The sequence below is a fragment of the Pelodiscus sinensis genome, chromosome 33, assembly GCF_049634645.1.
Source record: "Pelodiscus sinensis isolate JC-2024 chromosome 33, ASM4963464v1, whole genome shotgun sequence".
Classification (NCBI taxonomy): domain Eukaryota; kingdom Metazoa; phylum Chordata; order Testudines; family Trionychidae; genus Pelodiscus; species Pelodiscus sinensis.
The window spans coordinates 11,435,162-11,452,221 of NC_134743.1; the positions used below are offsets into that span (position 1 = coordinate 11,435,162).

Below are 17,060 nucleotides of genomic sequence, written 5' to 3' on the forward strand. Positions count from 1 at the left end.
GCTGTTTGGCTTAATGCCAGCGAAAGCAGGGTCTACAGGAGTACTTACGGGCTCCTAGTGTTAAGAGCTGTGATGTGGTTGCCTCAGCAGCGTGGCTCAGTGCTTCTGTTCTTGGAGCTCTGGTGTTATCAGTGGTCAGTGCAGGTAACGCAGCCTGCTCCTGCTGCAGATCTCGCTGTTATGCACAAAGACCAACCACAGACACCGTCTGGTGACAGAGGCACTTGGCCAGGTTTATAGCCGTGTAGTCACAGATCTAGTGCCCTGGATTTGCGGTTACGCGTGCACCAACTCATGAGTGCCCCAGGACGAGGAGCAAGTCAGTCAGTAAGTCTCTGTTGTCCCTTCGGCCATGCAAAGGGGGTAAGGCCAGGCACCCCAATATTTATAGCCTAAAATAAACTTGTGTGGTTTCGGACATTTGTTTGCTCCCTCCCCTTGTACCTAGTACCTTGAACCGAAAAATATTAGCGGAGACACTGTTGAGCATCCACTGCGGATGCGCTCGGTGAGGCTAATCTTCGTGTTTTACCTCATCCCCGTTGCAGGGTTCCAGACCAAGGAGGATATCTACTGCCTCGCTTTAGCGAAGGCCCTGTACACTGTGCCCACGCCAGTGACTGCTGGGTTTTATGCACCATGGGGACATTGCAAAAACCTGCTCTTACACAAAATCAAGGGTGAGTACTGCCCCGGGGAACGTAAGACGGGGAAGGAACCTTGTGGGGATGGGGATTAGTGGATGACAACTATCTCCAAAGAGCCAGAGCCACCCGTACTCATTTGCCGATTATGCAATCGCATAGGGGACCTGAAAATTTGGAGCAGCACTGGGTTTTCATGTCCACTCCACCCACCTGCCTCTTCCTATCCATGGTCTGTGGCTCTGCTTCCTCCAGCAGCAGAAGTTCTAGAAGATCTAGTTAATTTACAAGTGACAAAGTCTGCTCGAGCTACTAGCAGAACATCGACGACATGGTAATGAAGCCATTTAACAGGCATTTGCCAACCTCTGCTAAATGTTTGCTGAATTTACTGTGAGAATCGACAGGACCTTAGTTTAAAATGTGTTTGTTTATTAGTGTGTGGATGAGGATTATAAAATCACATCGCTAAAAATTCAACATCCATCTGGGCTGCTGTTGGGCAGATGGGTACCAGTTTAATAGTACGGCGTAGGATCCCATCAATCCTAAGGATGGCTTTGCCAAGAGCTACCCATTCTTGATTGCTTCCCAGAAGGGAGGGATTGTGAAACTGGAAGACCCTTCAGGAGGAGAGATTTAAGGCACTGCCAGGTACCTAACATATCTTCCTCTTTTATCTCAGAGAACATGGAAAACGAATCGAAGAAGAAAGACCAGGAGGAATTTCAGCGGACGCAGAAGATGCAGCGTGACAACACTGGCCGGGATCTACTCAAGCTCCTGTTACTCATGATCTTCTACCGGCCGGTCCTGACGGAGCAGCAGAAGTGGAGAAGGAACGTGAAACACGTCTTCATCCATTTCAGCGCCTGGGAGTACGCGGGCTGCGACCAGCTCTGGGCAGGCCTCATTACCACACTGTGCGACGGCATCGAAAGCCACTTTGGTCTCCTACCCATGAGCATTTACAGGACCATAGACAGGAAATGTAGCATCATCGAAAGACCAGGGGATCAGGAATGGGTTAGCAAGAAGTTCCTCTTCCTCCCGCTGTGGGTGGCTGTGATCCTTTTGATCATGGTAGCTATTGAGGTGGGTGGTCTCCTCCTAGTGTTTGGGATCCCCATCGGGGATGCCTCGGGAGACGCCATAGCTGTCGTGGAAGGCATTGGGGTGACGGCTGTCAGCGTCTCTGCAGCAGCTGCCACACGGCTCACTATCACAGTGGTACGAAACATTATCGTCACCCAGAAGAGCCAGCTGGAGAGACAGATGAACCAGACGGCTCTCAGCGCACAGCTGGGCTTCATGAGCTGCGTGAAAAGCGAAGTCAGGACAATCACTGGGTTCCTGAAGTACGTGGAGATCTTCCAGCGGCGGAAGCTGCGGGTGGTGCTGGAGATCACCCACTTGGATACATGCAGCCCTGACAAGGTGGTGGGCGTCCTTGATGCCATGAACATTCTCCTCTCAGACGATGACGCCCCTTTCATCTCCATCCTGGCTGTTGACTCCAGCATCATTGTCGACTGCGTGGAAAGCTCCAAGTATATGAGAGGTATGGCCAACAACGGCTACGAGTTCTTAAACCGCATCGTCACCCTGCCCTTCTCTGTCCCTCGGATGGACTGCGACACCAAGCGGAGGCTGATCAGGAATATCATCGCGCGCAAGGAGCAGCTAGAGGCAGAGGTCGGCTTCCGGCAGGATGGCAAGATGGAAGCCAGCTCTGACTTCCTCAACATCTCTCGCTACCATTCGGCCAACCACGATGCCCAGAATCCAGTTGCAGAGGACAGCCAGATACCTCTCATGGTTGGAACCCCAGCGCTGGGAACCGGCAGCTGCGGGAAAGGTATCCGAGCCAAAGCATTCAAGATGCTTTCGACTACCTCCTGGATGATGCCTTGAAGGAATTCATGACAGACAACGTGGTGCAGATGCGGCGCATCGTGAACACCGTCACCATCACCATCAGGTTGCTGGCGAGTAACATCCCCAAGGATGAAGTGTGTCCGAAGAAGGTGGTGGAATGGGTGCTCCTTGCCAACCAGTGGCCGTGCCGTCTGAGCTGGCTCTTGCAGTGCATCGAGGATGAGGAGCAGAGGAGTCGAATGGGCAGCTGCCATGGAAGCCCGCTCCGCCCCGACATGTCTCTGTGGGAGGTCTACGAGAAGTACATGGAAGAGCTGGACATGCTGAAAGGCCAGATGGAAAAGCTGCTGGAACTGGACCAGGATCCCGAGCTGTTCCACACTTTCCTGTGCGGCAGGTTTCGGGTGGAGGAGGCCCTCTTCTACCTCCCCTTCACGGTCAATTTGGACCCATCCCTGAAAAGACAGATGGAGCTGCAACGTGGCAGCCACAGACTGAAACGGACAAAGAAATTCGACAAGCTCAGCGCCTGCACTCTGCTGGGTATGACGGTGGAGGATGTCTGCCGAGAGGTGGGTCACCCTTGGGTTTCCTTCCTTCGAGCAGGGCCAGCTGTCGATAGAATGTCCATGCCTCTTCATCGCAAGAAGAATGTCATTCATGTGACAGCAGCTGCCCACAGATGACGGCTACAGGCAGAGCCATCTTTGCAAATCGTGGGGCCCTGAATAATTGAGGGCCCTTCTGCAGGATTGCCTGGGCCTTTTCCCCTCATGCAGCTTCTGCTGGAGGTCTGGTCGTTCCTACTACCTCCCTACCCCAAGCAGGGCTCAGGAACTAGAGCAGAGTTGCAGATCCTCTCTGCTTGCTAGCTTGCTGCTGCTGCTGATTTGAACCCCATAGCAGATTTGAACCTAGGCCCTCTAGGAGTGTGTCTAAACTACATGGCTCTGTCGATGGAGCCATGTAGATGAGGCAGAGGGAAATGAAGCCGCGATTTAAATAATCGTGGCTTCATTTAAATTTAAATGGCTGCCGCGCTCTGCCGACCAGCTGATGATCAGCTGTTTGTCGGCAGATCGGGGCAGTCTGGACGCTTCCCCGTCGACGTGAAAGCCCTTTGTCGACCTCTCCAGTAAACCTCATCCCACGAGGCATCAGGGGGAGGTCGACAAAGGGCTTTCATGTCGACGGGAGCGTCCACACTGCCCCGATCTGCCGACAAACAGCTGATCATCAGCTGGTCGGCAGAGCGCGGCAGCCATTTAAATTTAAATGAAGCCGCGATTATTTAAATCGCGGCTTCATTTCCCTCTGCCGATCAGCCTCATCTACATGGCTCCATCGATGGAGCCATGTAGTTTAGACACACCCCTAGAGGCCTCGACAGCTGGAGCCATGAAGGCAGCTGGCTCCCAGCTTAGGATGTAGAGCTCCCTTGTTCTTATCTCTGGCTGTAAGAGGTCCAATTGCCACACGAAGGGACAGTGAACCACACACACTAGGCGTGTGGATTACACTGCCAGCTGAGAGGAGCACGTGGGGGAGGGCGAAGGGAAAAGCCCTGCAGCAGACAGGACAGAGCGTCCCCAGAGACGAACCGGCAGAGGCATATCCTCAGACATACAAGAACACATGGCTGCTGCATTGGGGAACTCAAAAATTTGGTGCCCAAATTTTCCGGTGCCCTATGCAGCTACATATTTCCCATGGGCCTAGGGACAGCCCTGACTATGGGCCCCAGAGCTGGGAGAAAACTGTCCCACATAACTGGTGCATAACTGGAGGGAGAGGAGCGAGAACTAATGGGGGTAGGATGTTGAGGGGAACAGGCGGTGTGGGATGGGGGCTTTCGGGGAAGGCACAGTGTGGGTTTGAGGCCTCAGGAGTAGGGGGGGCACATGAGGGGGAATGGGCAGAGTGAGGATGAGGGGGAAAGGGTGATGTAGGGGGCAAGGCCACAGTCCGGGTTCTGCTAGTTCCCCCACTTTCTGCTGCTCCTGACTCTTGGTTTGCACAAAAAATTTCTTCTTGGAACAACTCGGTTCCTTGGAGCTCTTTCCTCCAACCCCGAAGCCATTGGCTGGCTCTCCCCGGGTTCATCCTTTACGCTCTGAAGTGACTTGGGTCGGTTTTAAGACTGGGAGACCCGTAGCTGTCTGTTATGCACTCCAGAGAGAAGAGAGGCAAAAACATAAATACTCTTGCTGGAGGCCTGCAGCGTAATACCCCTTATCCAGAATAACACACAAGAACCCTGAGGCTATGTCTACACTGCTAGCTTTTGCCTGCAGAGAGCATGCTAATGAGTGCCAAGAAGTTTCTAATGAGTGCTTCATTAGCATACCCTCTGCCTGCAAAGGCCCGCAGTGTAGATATAGCCTTAGGTCGAGAGGCCCAACTCCACCCCCGTCAGGCTGACTGCATGCTTCCCTCCAGCTTACAAGCAGGGTCAGGAAACCTTCCCTCTTCATTTCAACACACCCCTCCAGTGGCCCCTGCATTGCTAGCTTTTGCCTGCAGAGAGCATGCTATTTCCCCTGCCGTGCCAACTTGCTCAGCGGTGCCCCTAACAGAATCCAAGCACACGGCAGTGGGGTGTGCAGGGTACCATACCTGGCCCCACAGCCGGCCGGCCCGCCTTGTTTGCTAGAATCTGAGCAAGCCCAGACAGGTTCCTCTCGGGAGCTCTAGCGGACCCTTCCTAAAAACGTGTTTGGCGACATGTTCAGTAGATGCACGGCACTAACGGGTGCTCCCACTTCTCTTCCAGATGGACACAATCGGCTTGAAGGAGGAAAACGTCCCGCTGTACAAACAGAGGCTCAGGGACCATAATCTCAACGGGCGCGCGCTGGTCTACAGTGACAACACTGAAATCAAAGAGGCCCTGCACATGAGTCTTGGCGAATGGACCCTCTTTAGCATCCATTTCCTTGGAGTGTTTCCCCCGGCGAATTTGGCCTCTTCTGTGGTGTCCCCCGTCCCGTTCCACGTCAGGCCAGAGGCTCTGAAGAACATGGTTGCCTTAAGAGAGACTGTGGCGAGAGGGAGCAAGCTCTCTCTGAACAGCTCCAGGGAAGATCTTTGGGAAAAGAGATAACTCTGAATCCTGAACACAGAGGTGAAAGTGCCCTGGTGCGCAGCTCCAGCAAGAACTGCAAAGACCTGGGCTGCAACAGGACAGTACCTGTGAGAAACTGTAAAGTTACTTTCACGGCCGCCTGTACAAAACCAGAAGCAAGAGCGGGGCTTTCGCCCACAGTGTACCTCCCTGCGACTCCAGTGACATCACACGGATGAATCATAGAATCCTAGAGTTGGAAAAGACCTCAGGAGTCATCAAGTCCAGCCCTCTGCCCAAGGCAGGACCAATCCCAACTCAATCATCCCAGCCAGGGCTTTGTCAAACCGAGACTTAAACACCTCTAGGGATGGAGATTCCACCACCTCCCTAGGGAACCCAGCCCAGTGCTTCACCACCCTCCTAGGGAAATAGTTTTTCCTAATGTCCAACCTAGACCTCCCCCGCTGTAACCTGAGACCACTGTTCCGTGTTCTGCCATCCCTCACTACTGAGATCAGCCTCTCTCCATCCTCTTTGGAACCTCCCTTCAGGAAGTTGAAGGCTGCTATCAAATCCCCCCTCACTCTTTGCTTCTGCAGACTAAATAAGCCCAAATCCCCCAGTTTCTCCTCATAGGTCATGTGCTCCATACCCCGAATCATTTTGGTCAAGCTCCCCTGGACCCCCTCCAATGCGTCCCCATCCTTCCTGTAGTTGGGGGCCCAGAACTGGACACAATACTCCAGATGTGGCCTCACAAGAGCCGAATAAAGGGGAATAATCACTTCTCTGGATCTGCAGGCAATGCTCCTCCTAATGCCCCCTAATATGCCATTAGCCTTCTTGGCTACAAGGCCACCCCGTTGACTCATCTCCGGCTTCTCATCCACTGTAACCCCCAGGTCCTTTTCTGCTGAACTGCTGCTTAGCCAGTCGGTCCCCAGCCTGTAACACTGCTTGAAGCAATCAGATGACAAGAGAAGAATTAAGGATGCAGGGGGGGGGGAGGAGAGGGGGACTGTACTGGGTCTGAGGGATTTGGGGTACATTCATGTCAACGGGGCTGGTGACAGACGTTGTCGGGCCCTGAGTAATGTATGGGGGGGGTCGGCTCTAGACCCCCTCAAAGGGGCAAAGCTAAAGGTAGGAGGGGCAAGGCGAGGGCCAATCAGGCCTTAGCGCCACCCACCCTGCACCAGACAGAGCTCTAGGATTGATTTCATTTGCCCGGGTCTCTGGCAGTGGCGGCTGCCATAATAGTCGATACAGTGACCCAGAGGCCTGGACCCTTTAAAATCATCAGCTCCCGGGACAACTGCCCCCTTTGCCTCTCCCCGTCCCCATCCGTGGCCCCTGTCTGTGGGGCTTCAGACCCTGGTGGTCAAAGTATTTTGGTCTGGTTAGTACAGCAGGGGACAGGGAGTTGGGACATACGGGTCCTATTCCTAGCGCTGCCACTGGCTTGCTGTGTTTTTGAACAAGCTGCTCCTCCTTTTTGGGACTCAGTTGCCTCTGTAGTAAGTTGCGGGTTGGTAACATAAAATCAGCAGGCCTGAATAAAGGGTGGTAACATAAAAACAGCAACAGGCCTGAAATCTAGGAAGCAAGACTTTGGCTCAGTGGAACCGCAGGCAGGAAAGAGAAATAGTATAAGCCAGATCAAGCATAAAGGTCCAGGTACAGGTACCAAGCACATTTATAGAATCCTAGGGCTGGAAGAGACCTCAGGAGTCAACAAAAAATCCTCATTAAAAAAAAAATTGTTTGGTGTTCCTCAGTCTTAAAAAGTTTAAGAAACACTCGTCTAGACAGTACTGGGTCCTGCCATGAGGGCAGGGGACTGGACTCGACCTCTCGAGGTCCCTTCCTGCCGGCTACATGTGGCAGTGAAACGGTAATTCGAACTAAGTCCTTAGTTCGAATTAACTGTTACATCTCATTCTATAGCCACGCGGCAATTACTTCGGGCTAGTGGAATTTCAAAATGGCGACTGGACGGGAATTTGCAAATAAAGCCTGGGCTATTTAAATCCCGGGCTTCATTTGCAACTCCGGTTGCCTGCTTTGCCAACCTAGCTCGAATTAACGAGCTAATGTAGACATACCCTTATTGACTAATTGAGTAGTCGATGGAAATTCCACCAACTACTGGATTAGCTGATTAAGTGCAATTTAACATCCCTCGGTTGAGCTACCACATACGATTTGGAAAGACATCCAATCTTTATGGCTTGTGTGTAGTTCAACGCATTAAATTCCAAGCAGGTTGCTGAAGTTTCTTTTTTTTCATCATGATTGGCAATTTGACCAGCCTTATACAGTAATGGATCTTTACCATTCCTCTGATTTCTTTTGTTCCCGATATATTTAAACATTTCCTAATTATCCTTTATGTTACTGGTTATAGGTTTTTTTTCAATTTTAGCTTCTCCTTTCAACTGTTTGCTTTGTCATAACTCGTGTCCTCCCTTTTTTCCCATTTGTTTTATATTTTTTTCTTGTGGTGTTTATGACAAAAACTAAAACATAGGACATAAACTTTGAGTCCTATTTATAGTACTTCAGGTTGGTTTAATGGAAAAATGGGTTGGTACAGAGTAAATTGGAGTTCAAAATAACCCTTTCTCGGGCAATTTTTCTCTCGAAAGCCTCACCTTTTTCAGCCTCCTTCCACTAACTTCTGATTTTAAATGTTTGGATTGTTAGACATGTGCTCAGGAAACCTTACCTGTCACTAAACGTAGATTTTGTTTGTGTTAATTATAGATATGAATGGAGCTAGTTAATCCCTGTTGTAAGATTCCAGTGGAGCCAAAGAAAGTAAACAAGTAACTAATTTGGGTCAATCTTTCTACTTGACAGTCCCTAGGAATCTACCGTTTCAACATTTCCTGGGAACAGAAACACAAGTTAGAACAGTGATAGAAATGTAGCCGTGTTAGTCTGGTGTAGCTGAAACGAAATACAGGACTATGTAGCACTTTAAAGACTAACAAGATGGTTTATTAGATTATGAGCTTTCATGGGCCAGACCCACTTCCTCAGATCAAATAGTGGATCTGACGAAGTGGGTCTGGCCCACGAAAGCTCATCATCTAATAAATCATCTTGTTAGTCTTTAAAGTGCTACACAGTCCTGTATTTTGTTACAAGTTAAAACACTCATTAATTTTGGCTTCATTCAGCTTTCCCTTGGAACAAATTAAAAACATAGTGGATAAGTGGCAAAGTTGGTGCATGGGAGTGAAGGACACATTAGCTCATTATGCCTACACAGGGGGATGTCACACTGGTCTGACCAGTTCCAAGGACAGTTGGGCTGCCATAGAAAGGGATGCGGAGCTGCTCTTCAGGAGCTCCATGGATTGGACCTATACTGCTGTTGAAGGAATTGGGGCTCTCAAATAAAAGAAGTCCCTTGCCTTAGAATCATAGAATCCCAGGGCTGGAAGAGACCTCAGGAGTCATCGAGTGCAGCCCCCTTCCCAAAAGCAGGACCAATCCCAACTCAATCATCCCAACCAGGTCTGTGTCAAACCAGGACTTAAAAACCTCTAGGGATGGAGATTCCACCATCTCCCTAGTTAGCCCATTCCAGTGCTTCCCCATTCTCTTAGGGAAAGAGTTTTTCCTAATATCCAACCTACACCTCCCCCACTGCACCTTGAGACCATCACTCCTCGTTCTGCCATCGTCACCACTGTGAACAGCCTCTCTCCATCCTCTTTGGAACCTCCCTTCAGATAGTTAAAGGCTGCTATCAAATCCCCCGTCATTCTTCTGCAGACTAAACAAGCCCAACTCCCTCAGCCTCTCCTAAGTCATGTGCTCCAGCCTCCTAATAATTTTTGTTGCCCTCCACTGGACCCTCTCCAATGTGTCCACATCCTTCCTGTAGTGGGGGGCCCAGAACTGGACACAATACTCCAGACGTGGCCTCACCACATCCCAATAAAGGGGAATAATCACTTCCCTAGATCTGCTGGCAATGTTCCTCCTAATGCACCCTAATATGCCATTAGCCTTCTTGGCTACAAGGGCACCCTGTGGACTCATATCCAGCTTCTCATCCACTGTAACCCCCAGGTCCTTTTGTGCAGAACTGCTGCTTAGCCAGTCGGTCCCCAGCCTGTAACAATTCTTGGGATTCTTCCATTTAAGTGCAGGACTCTGCATTTGTCCTTGTTGAACCTCATCAGATTTCTTTTGGCCCAATCCTCCAATATATCTAGGTTACTCTGCACCATATACCCTACCTCCAATGTATCTACGTTCCCCCCTAGCTTAGTGACATAGGCAAACTTGCTGAGGGTGCAATCCATCCCCTCATCCAGTCATTAATAAAGATGTTGAACAAAACCGACCGTAGAACCGGTCTTTGAGGTACTCTGCTTGAAACTGACCGCCAGTCAGACATCGAGCTGTTGATCGCTACCCATTGAGCCCAACAGTCTAGCCCAATTTCTATCCATCTTACAGTCCATTAATCCAATCCATACTTCCTTAACTTGCTGGCAAGAATAAGTCCAGGTATATCACATCCACTGAATTCCCCATGTCCACAGAGCCAGTTACCTCGTCATAGAAAGCAATCAGGTTCGTCAAGCATGACTTGCCCTTGGTGAATCCATGCTGACTGCTCCTGATCCCTTTCCTTATTCTAAGTGCTTCAAACTGGATTCCTTGAGGATCCCCTCCCTGATTTTTCCGGGGAGTGAGGTGAGGCTGACCGGTCTGTAGTTCTGTGGATTGTCCTAAGGAACATCTTGGTACCATTTACCTCCCACAAATAAAGTACATACCGACCTATGTTCAGGACCAGGTCAAAGTTGACAGCATAACAGATAGTAAGTTGACAGTATGAAGACTAGGAAGTAAGCCCCCTTCTGCAAGGTAAGGGACGGTAACCAGGTAACAGGGGGTAGCAACCTGATACATCAGGAATGTATAAAAGTTCACCTCAAATGGTGTTCACCAGCTGACTGTGTGGGGGCACTGGATGGTGCTCAGTGGGTGTTAGGACATTGCCACGGCTTCCATAAAGTGTAGCGGCGCAGCGCTGAGTCTGTTCGCTGGCAACTATTATTGCATGTTGTTACGCAAAAAATCTGCTTGGGCGATTTCGAATCTTATCTGGTTTGTGGTCTCTGGGGACTCTGGGCACGGAGACCACATCCAGCGATAGTGACTCGGCTCTGCAACTTTAGCGAAGAGCCAGGTGGCTTGTACCTCATGCAGTAGAGAAGGCTCCAGACTTACAAACCAGGTAACAGAACTTTTGCGTTCTCCTCCAGCAGCAGGCGCTCCGACACAGCTGGACTGAGTACAACACCTGCAAATAACCCAGTTAGTTAATGCAAGCATAAAGAGAGCCAGCCTGGCCAGATGCAACCATTCATTAACTTCCAGGCCAGAGAGGGCCATTGTGATCTTCAGTCTAGCCTGGCATCCTATGAGGTGCACACAGGCCCTTCTCTTCCACTTGTTTAAACAGAGGCACCCTGGGGCACCTTAAAGACTAACACGTGTATTTGGGCATCCGCTTCCAGGGGTAAAAAACACTTGGACCTGCTTTTCCTCCGCAACAGCTGATGCCCAAATAAATCTTCAAGGTGCCACAGGACTCCTTGTTAGTAATGACTGTTGGGGTTGCCCCTCTAAGGCTATGTCTACACTGCAGGCTTTTTGCACAAGAACAGCTGTTCTTGCGCAAAAACTTGCAGAGTGTCTACACTGCGTGCGTGTTTTTGCACAAGTATTACAGTACAGCATCAGCAAACAGGGCTTCTTCCGGAAGAGTTATTCCTCTCCCCACGAGGAATAAGCCCTCTTGCACAGGAGCTCTTCCAGAAGGCGGCAGTGTAGACAGGCAACATGAATTTCTTGCGCAAAAAACCCCTACGGCTAAAATGGCCATCAGAGCTTTCTTGTGCAAGAGAGTGTCGACACTGCCATGGATGCTCTTGCGCAAAAGCACATCTCTTCTGCAAAAGCACATGGCAGTGTGGACACGCTCGTATGGAAGACCTTTTGCACAAGAACTCTTCTGCAAAACAGTTCTTGTGCAAGAAGCCTGCAGTGTAGACAGAGCCCACGAGTTTCAGAGGGGTAGCTGAGTGAGTCTGTAACAGGAAAAACTTAAAACACAACATATAGTCACCTTAAAGATTAACAAACCGTGTCGATGGGATCAAGAGCTTTCCTGGGCATAGCCCACTTCTTCAGACGACTGGAGTGTTGTATGTCCAGAACCAAAATGAACAGGGGAGGAAAAAATGGGAGGGGGGGGGGGAAGGAGGCAGTGGGTATGTAAATATCAAAGGGAAAACCCAGCTGGTATGTAACGGGCACCACTGATAAGAGTTGTTGGGAATTTCCCAGGAACCGATCGGGGTTTCTTAGGAACAAGTTTAAAAAGGGGTGAGAATCGGGGTGAACTGGGTGGATGCCTGGGTGAGGGTTGGGTCGAACAACGCAGGGAGGGAAAAGCAGGAGCGTGGGGCGTGAGGGCAGGTGAGCGCTGCGGTGAAAGCCACGTGCACAGGCCGGGCTGGGACCCTCTCTCCTCCAGCTGACTTGCAACTTCCACTGCCTGCCCACGTGGCCCTCGAAGGGCGGAGCTTCCCCTTCCCTGCGCCCGCCCCTGGGGCCCTCCAGCGAATGGGAAGCGAGGGCTAATGTTGCTGGTGTTTCAACATTCGGAGCCGGCTGGCACAGCTGCTGCCGCGGGCCCGGGAGCTGCGAGCAGGCAGGAGGCGGAGGTGAGGGGCGGGGGGTGGTGACTCCTGGCCCCGCAGCGCAGGGGGGTCCGGGTCCGTCCGGGGTTACCAGGCCGCGCACTCCCCTCGCTCTTGGAGGCGACGCTGGTGCCAGTGTCTGCTTCAATGCGACCCTACAATAACAAGCCCCAATCGGCCGAGTCGCTGCTTGTTTCACCTCGTGTCCCCCTGCGCTGCAGAAATCCCGCCTCTGCTGGGCCAGCCCCGAGACACGGGGTTGCCCCTGGATTGTAAGCAAGCTGCCCCCTTCTCCCCCATGCTCCCCATTCCCTGAGTATCAGTCCTGCCCCCGCAGCCTGCACAAATCTTCATCCTTTAGGACCAAATAGGAAGGGGAGGGGGCGAGGGATTATTTTCTTTATTCCCACCCCCACTAACAGAAGGAGCTGTTCTCTGTGTCTGTGTTTACAAACCAAGGAACGTGTTTCTCCCTGGTTTGGGTTGGGTTTTTTTTTTTTGCCTGTTTCTTGACAAGATTGATTGAAATGTTGGTCTGACTAGAGTAGTCCCCAAGTTTAGCGCCCTGCCCTGAAGCAGGACAAAGTCAACCAAGACCTACGGGTTTGTCTAACCCTGTCTAATTCTTTCTTCCCACCCATGCTTCCCCAGAAGGGATCAGACAGGCTGTACACAGCGGGTGTTTAAGTCTCAGCTTGACAAAGCCCTGGCCGGGTTGATTTAGTTGGGATTGGTCCTGCCTAGAGCAGGGGGCTGGATTTGATGACCTTCTGAGGTCTCTTCCAGCTCTATGATTCTATGATTCCCTCCCCTTTCCTTCACCATCATTAATATCCTTTTGCAGTGAGTTCCAGAGGTTGATTATACACTTCAAAATACGGCCATTTTAACTAGAGCTGGAAGGAAGTTTTCTGAGGGGATGTTTTCCATTGGAAAATGCTGATTTTAGTGACCTTTTGTTTGGAAGGGGAAAACTCCACCATTTCAGAACATTAAAATGTAGTTTTCCATTCCTGAAATGACTCTTTGTTTGGTCTCTTTAAAGTTTATCTTCCGTAATCCACCGTACTACATTTAAAAAAAGTCAAAATCTAAACAAAACGTGAATTTATTTGCAGAACTGTGTGTGATCAGGAAAAAAAAGTCAAAATCCTGGAATTTCTAGTCCCAATTCAACCCTACTTTTAGCCACCTTGGTGCCAGGGATGTAAAATCTCATTTAATTAGCTAACCAGTTAAACAATATGTTGAACCAGTTAACCGATTAAATGGGACACGTAGGACGTGTTAAAGATGGGCTTGGAGCAGCCCACACACCTACCCCCTTGGCACACTGCTGTGACTGCTGAGCAACCCTACCCGTGGCGTGCCAGAGTGCCCTCTGCCTATGGCTGGTGGAGGGCTGCTCCAGCCCCCTCTGGTTAACCATAACCGGCTTACTGGTTAACCATTCACTTCCAAACTTGGTGTCCCCACTGCTAACATTAGGACAGTGGTCCCCAACACGGTGCCCGCATTTGTATGCGCCCGCCAAGTGCTCAGGGCTGGCCTGGCCCCGGGCACGTGGCGCATGTGTGGTGCCGGAGCTGGCCCCGGGCGCATGGTGCACGGTGAGCGCCGGCCCCAGGGGCGCCGCAGATTGGCTGCCCGCGCTATGGCCACGTGGCGCATGGGGGGAGCGCAGGCTCCGGGCGTGCGGCACTTGCAGGGTGCGCCAGCTCTGGGCGCACAGCGCTTGGAGAGCGCCGGCCCCGGGCGCGCGGTGCTTGGGGGGGGGAGAGTGCAAGCACTAGTGCCGGCCCCGGGCGCGTGGCGCTTGCAGGGTGCGCCGGCCCCGGGCGCGCGGTGCTTGGGGGGGGAGAGTGTCAGCGCTAGTGCCGGCCCCGGGCGCGTGGCGCTTGCAGGGTGCGCCGGCCCCGGGCACGCGGTGCTTGGGGGGAGAGCGCCGGTCCCGGGCGCGCGGCGCTTGGTGGGAGGCCCGGCCCTTGTGCGTGCGGTACTTGTGGGGGGGGGGGCGGCCCTGGGAATGTGTCTATGGGGGGGCCCCGCCCCCGGGTGCGCAATGGGGGGCTCCGCTCCAGGGCGCCCTGCGGGCAAACGGCCACACCCCTTGGCGCCCGGCAACCTCAAATGGTTGGGGACCACTGCATTAGGAGAAGCCATTGGCTGCCTCCCCTGCCCCGCCCCATTCCTTCTTTGACATTCCCATGCTCCCATGGGGGTCACGCTGCCCCCCTTTGAGAGCTGATGCTGAAAAGTGCTGGGAAAGCTCGGGGCGATTATCTGCCTGACCCCGGTGAATAGGAGCTGCCAAAGGCCCTGAAGTGTGACAGACCCTGGAGCTGTGACCGGCCCTTTCACCCAGCAGGATGTGCCGAATGCCCCAGGGGACCAAGGGATGGTGGGCGTGGCACTTCAAGCACACCTTGATTTTCTTCTGTCAGGGCTGGGGCATCGGACCGTCCAGGCTGGGTTCCTGTGATTTCCCGCGCGTGCTGGGCGGATGGTTTCCTGTCCAGTGCAGATCGCTGCTGGTGCGGGACCTCTGCATATAAACGCTGGGTAAGTCCTGGTGGGTTTTTAATGGGCACTGCCATGTGGGTTGGTAACTCAGGGTGCCCCTGTATAAAACTATGGGACACCAACATCTTGAATACTGTGTACAGATGTGGTCTCCTCACCTCAAAACAGATATTTTGGCCTTGGAAAGGGTTCAGAAAAGGGCAACTAACATGATTAGGGGTTTGGAACGAGTCCCATATGAGGAGAGGTTAAAGCGATGGGACTTTTCAGTTTAGAAAAGAGGAGATTGAGGGGGGATATGATAGAGGTCTATAAAAACATGAGTGGTGTGGAGAGGGTGAATAAAGAAAAGTGATTTATTAGTTCCCATAATAGAAGAACTAGAGGACACCAAATGAAGGTAATGGGTAGCAGGTTTAAAACTAATAAAAGAAAGTTCTTCTTCACACAGGGTGTAGTCAACCTGTGGAACTCCTTGCCAGAGGAGACTGTGAAGGCTAGGACTATAACAGGATTTAAAGAGAAGCTAGATAATTTCACGGAGGTTAGGTCCATAAAAGGCCATTAGCCAGGAGATAGAAATAGTGTCCCTGGCCTCTGTTTGTGGAAGGCTGGAGAAGGATGGCAGGAGACAAATCGCTTGATCATTGTCTTTGGTCAACCCTCTTTGGGGCACCTGGTGCTGGCCACTGTCAGCAGACAGGCCACCCAGTACTGCCGTTCTTATGTTAGGGTTCTTGGTTGGGGCACAGGGCAGAGCCCATCGGTTCAGAGCTGCTAAGAGCAGAGTTATTTGCACTTACGTCCCAGCCAGACTCCCTCGTATCCCCTAACGCAGGGCTGGGGGGATCCTTTTTTGGGTCGGGGGCCACAGAGAAATCCGTCGGGCCTTGTAGGAGTTGGGCGGCAGGAGTGGAGCTTAGTGCCTACGGGGCCAAGGGAAACAGAGAGGGCACCATGTCCACAGGGCCGGGGTGCCATTTTCCCTAGGGCCTACGGGGGGGTGGGAGGGGGGGAGTGTGTCTATGGTCTAGGAGCCAGGGCCCACCAAAGATGAATCCGACCCAGGCTCTGGTTCATCTCTGCAGCGCTGCCGGCCGGTTCCCCCACCTCTTGGTCCTCAACCCAACTAGACCCGCTTCCCGACGGCTGGTTGTCCCCCGGCCAGCCCCGCTCCCTCCAGCCCCCTCCCAGCCAGCCCAGCTTCCCGGCGGCCGGTTCCCCCCCACCCCCTCTCTTCCAGCCAGTCCCGCCCCCCCCCCCCCCGGCTCCTGCTGTTCGGTATTTTTTTTAAACCATCTGGTAACCCTAGCAGGTGGGGGTGAAAAGTGCATGGAACTGCCCGCACAGGCGCGTCTGGGAATGAGATGCTGCTCTAACATCTCCGCCTCTGTTCACTTCCAGCCCCTGCCTCGTGGCGCTGGCCCCCCCGTGGCCTGGGCAGGCCCCCCAGGCGCACCATGGCCCGGCATAGCAAGCTGCAGAAGCACGTCCTGAGCCTATACAGGCAGTTCCTGCGCGCCGGCCGGGAGAAGCCGGGATTCCTGCCTCGCATCCAGGCCGAGTTCCGGAAGAACGCCAGCATCCCCCGGGCCGACGTGGTGCACATCGAGTATCTGCTCCGCCGTGGCCAGAGGCAGCTGGCGCAGCTCCGAGACGCGAACACCAAACAGATGGGCACCTTTGTCCAAGCCAAACCGGAGGAGCAGTGACCCCTGCTGGTTGGCGCAAGCGTCTGTCTTGTACTGGGACGGTTGGGGGTGAATTCACAGATCAGCCTTCCTGGTTCTCACATCCCTGTGCACCCCTCGTGTCCAAACACAGGTGCCTGGCTTGGCATTTGCTGAGCTAAGGTGTCTTTATTGGCAGCCAAGCTTTTACACAGTTCAGGTGTGGATGGGTGATCTGGAGGAGATGCTCTTGTTTCCAGGACCTGGTACACAATTCATTCTACCCCTGCTGGCTCCTCTCTTCGGGTATGTCTACACTACAGCGCTAGTTCGAACTAAGCTAATTCGAACTAACGCGTCTAGAACTAAAAACTAGTTTTGCTAATTCGAACTAGCAAGTCCACATTGAGTGGACTCTGAACAGGGCTTAAGGATGGCCGGAAGCAGTGCCAGCAGGGCATCAGAGGAGGACTTAGAGCGTGGAGATGCAGTCTCAGGCTAGCCGAGGGCTGCGCTTAAAGGGTCCCGACCCCCACCCCGG

At 52.5% G+C, this 17,060-nt stretch overlaps 2 protein-coding genes across 2 annotated transcripts in view; both read left to right on the plus strand.

Moving 5' to 3' along the window:
- LOC142823382 (maestro heat-like repeat-containing protein family member 7) overlaps positions 1-17,060 on the plus strand; it is a 1,101,711-nt gene that overhangs the window by 1,075,964 nt on the left and 8,687 nt on the right. The gene's annotated exons all lie outside the window — the stretch shown is intronic.
- Positions 500-8,045, plus strand: LOC142823335 (NTPase KAP family P-loop domain-containing protein 1-like). Its single transcript, XM_075914266.1, has 3 exons — positions 500-680; positions 1,330-1,681; positions 8,015-8,045. The coding sequence occupies exons 1-3, from the start codon at positions 500-502 to the stop codon at positions 8,043-8,045; spliced, it is 564 nt and encodes a 187-aa protein (XP_075770381.1).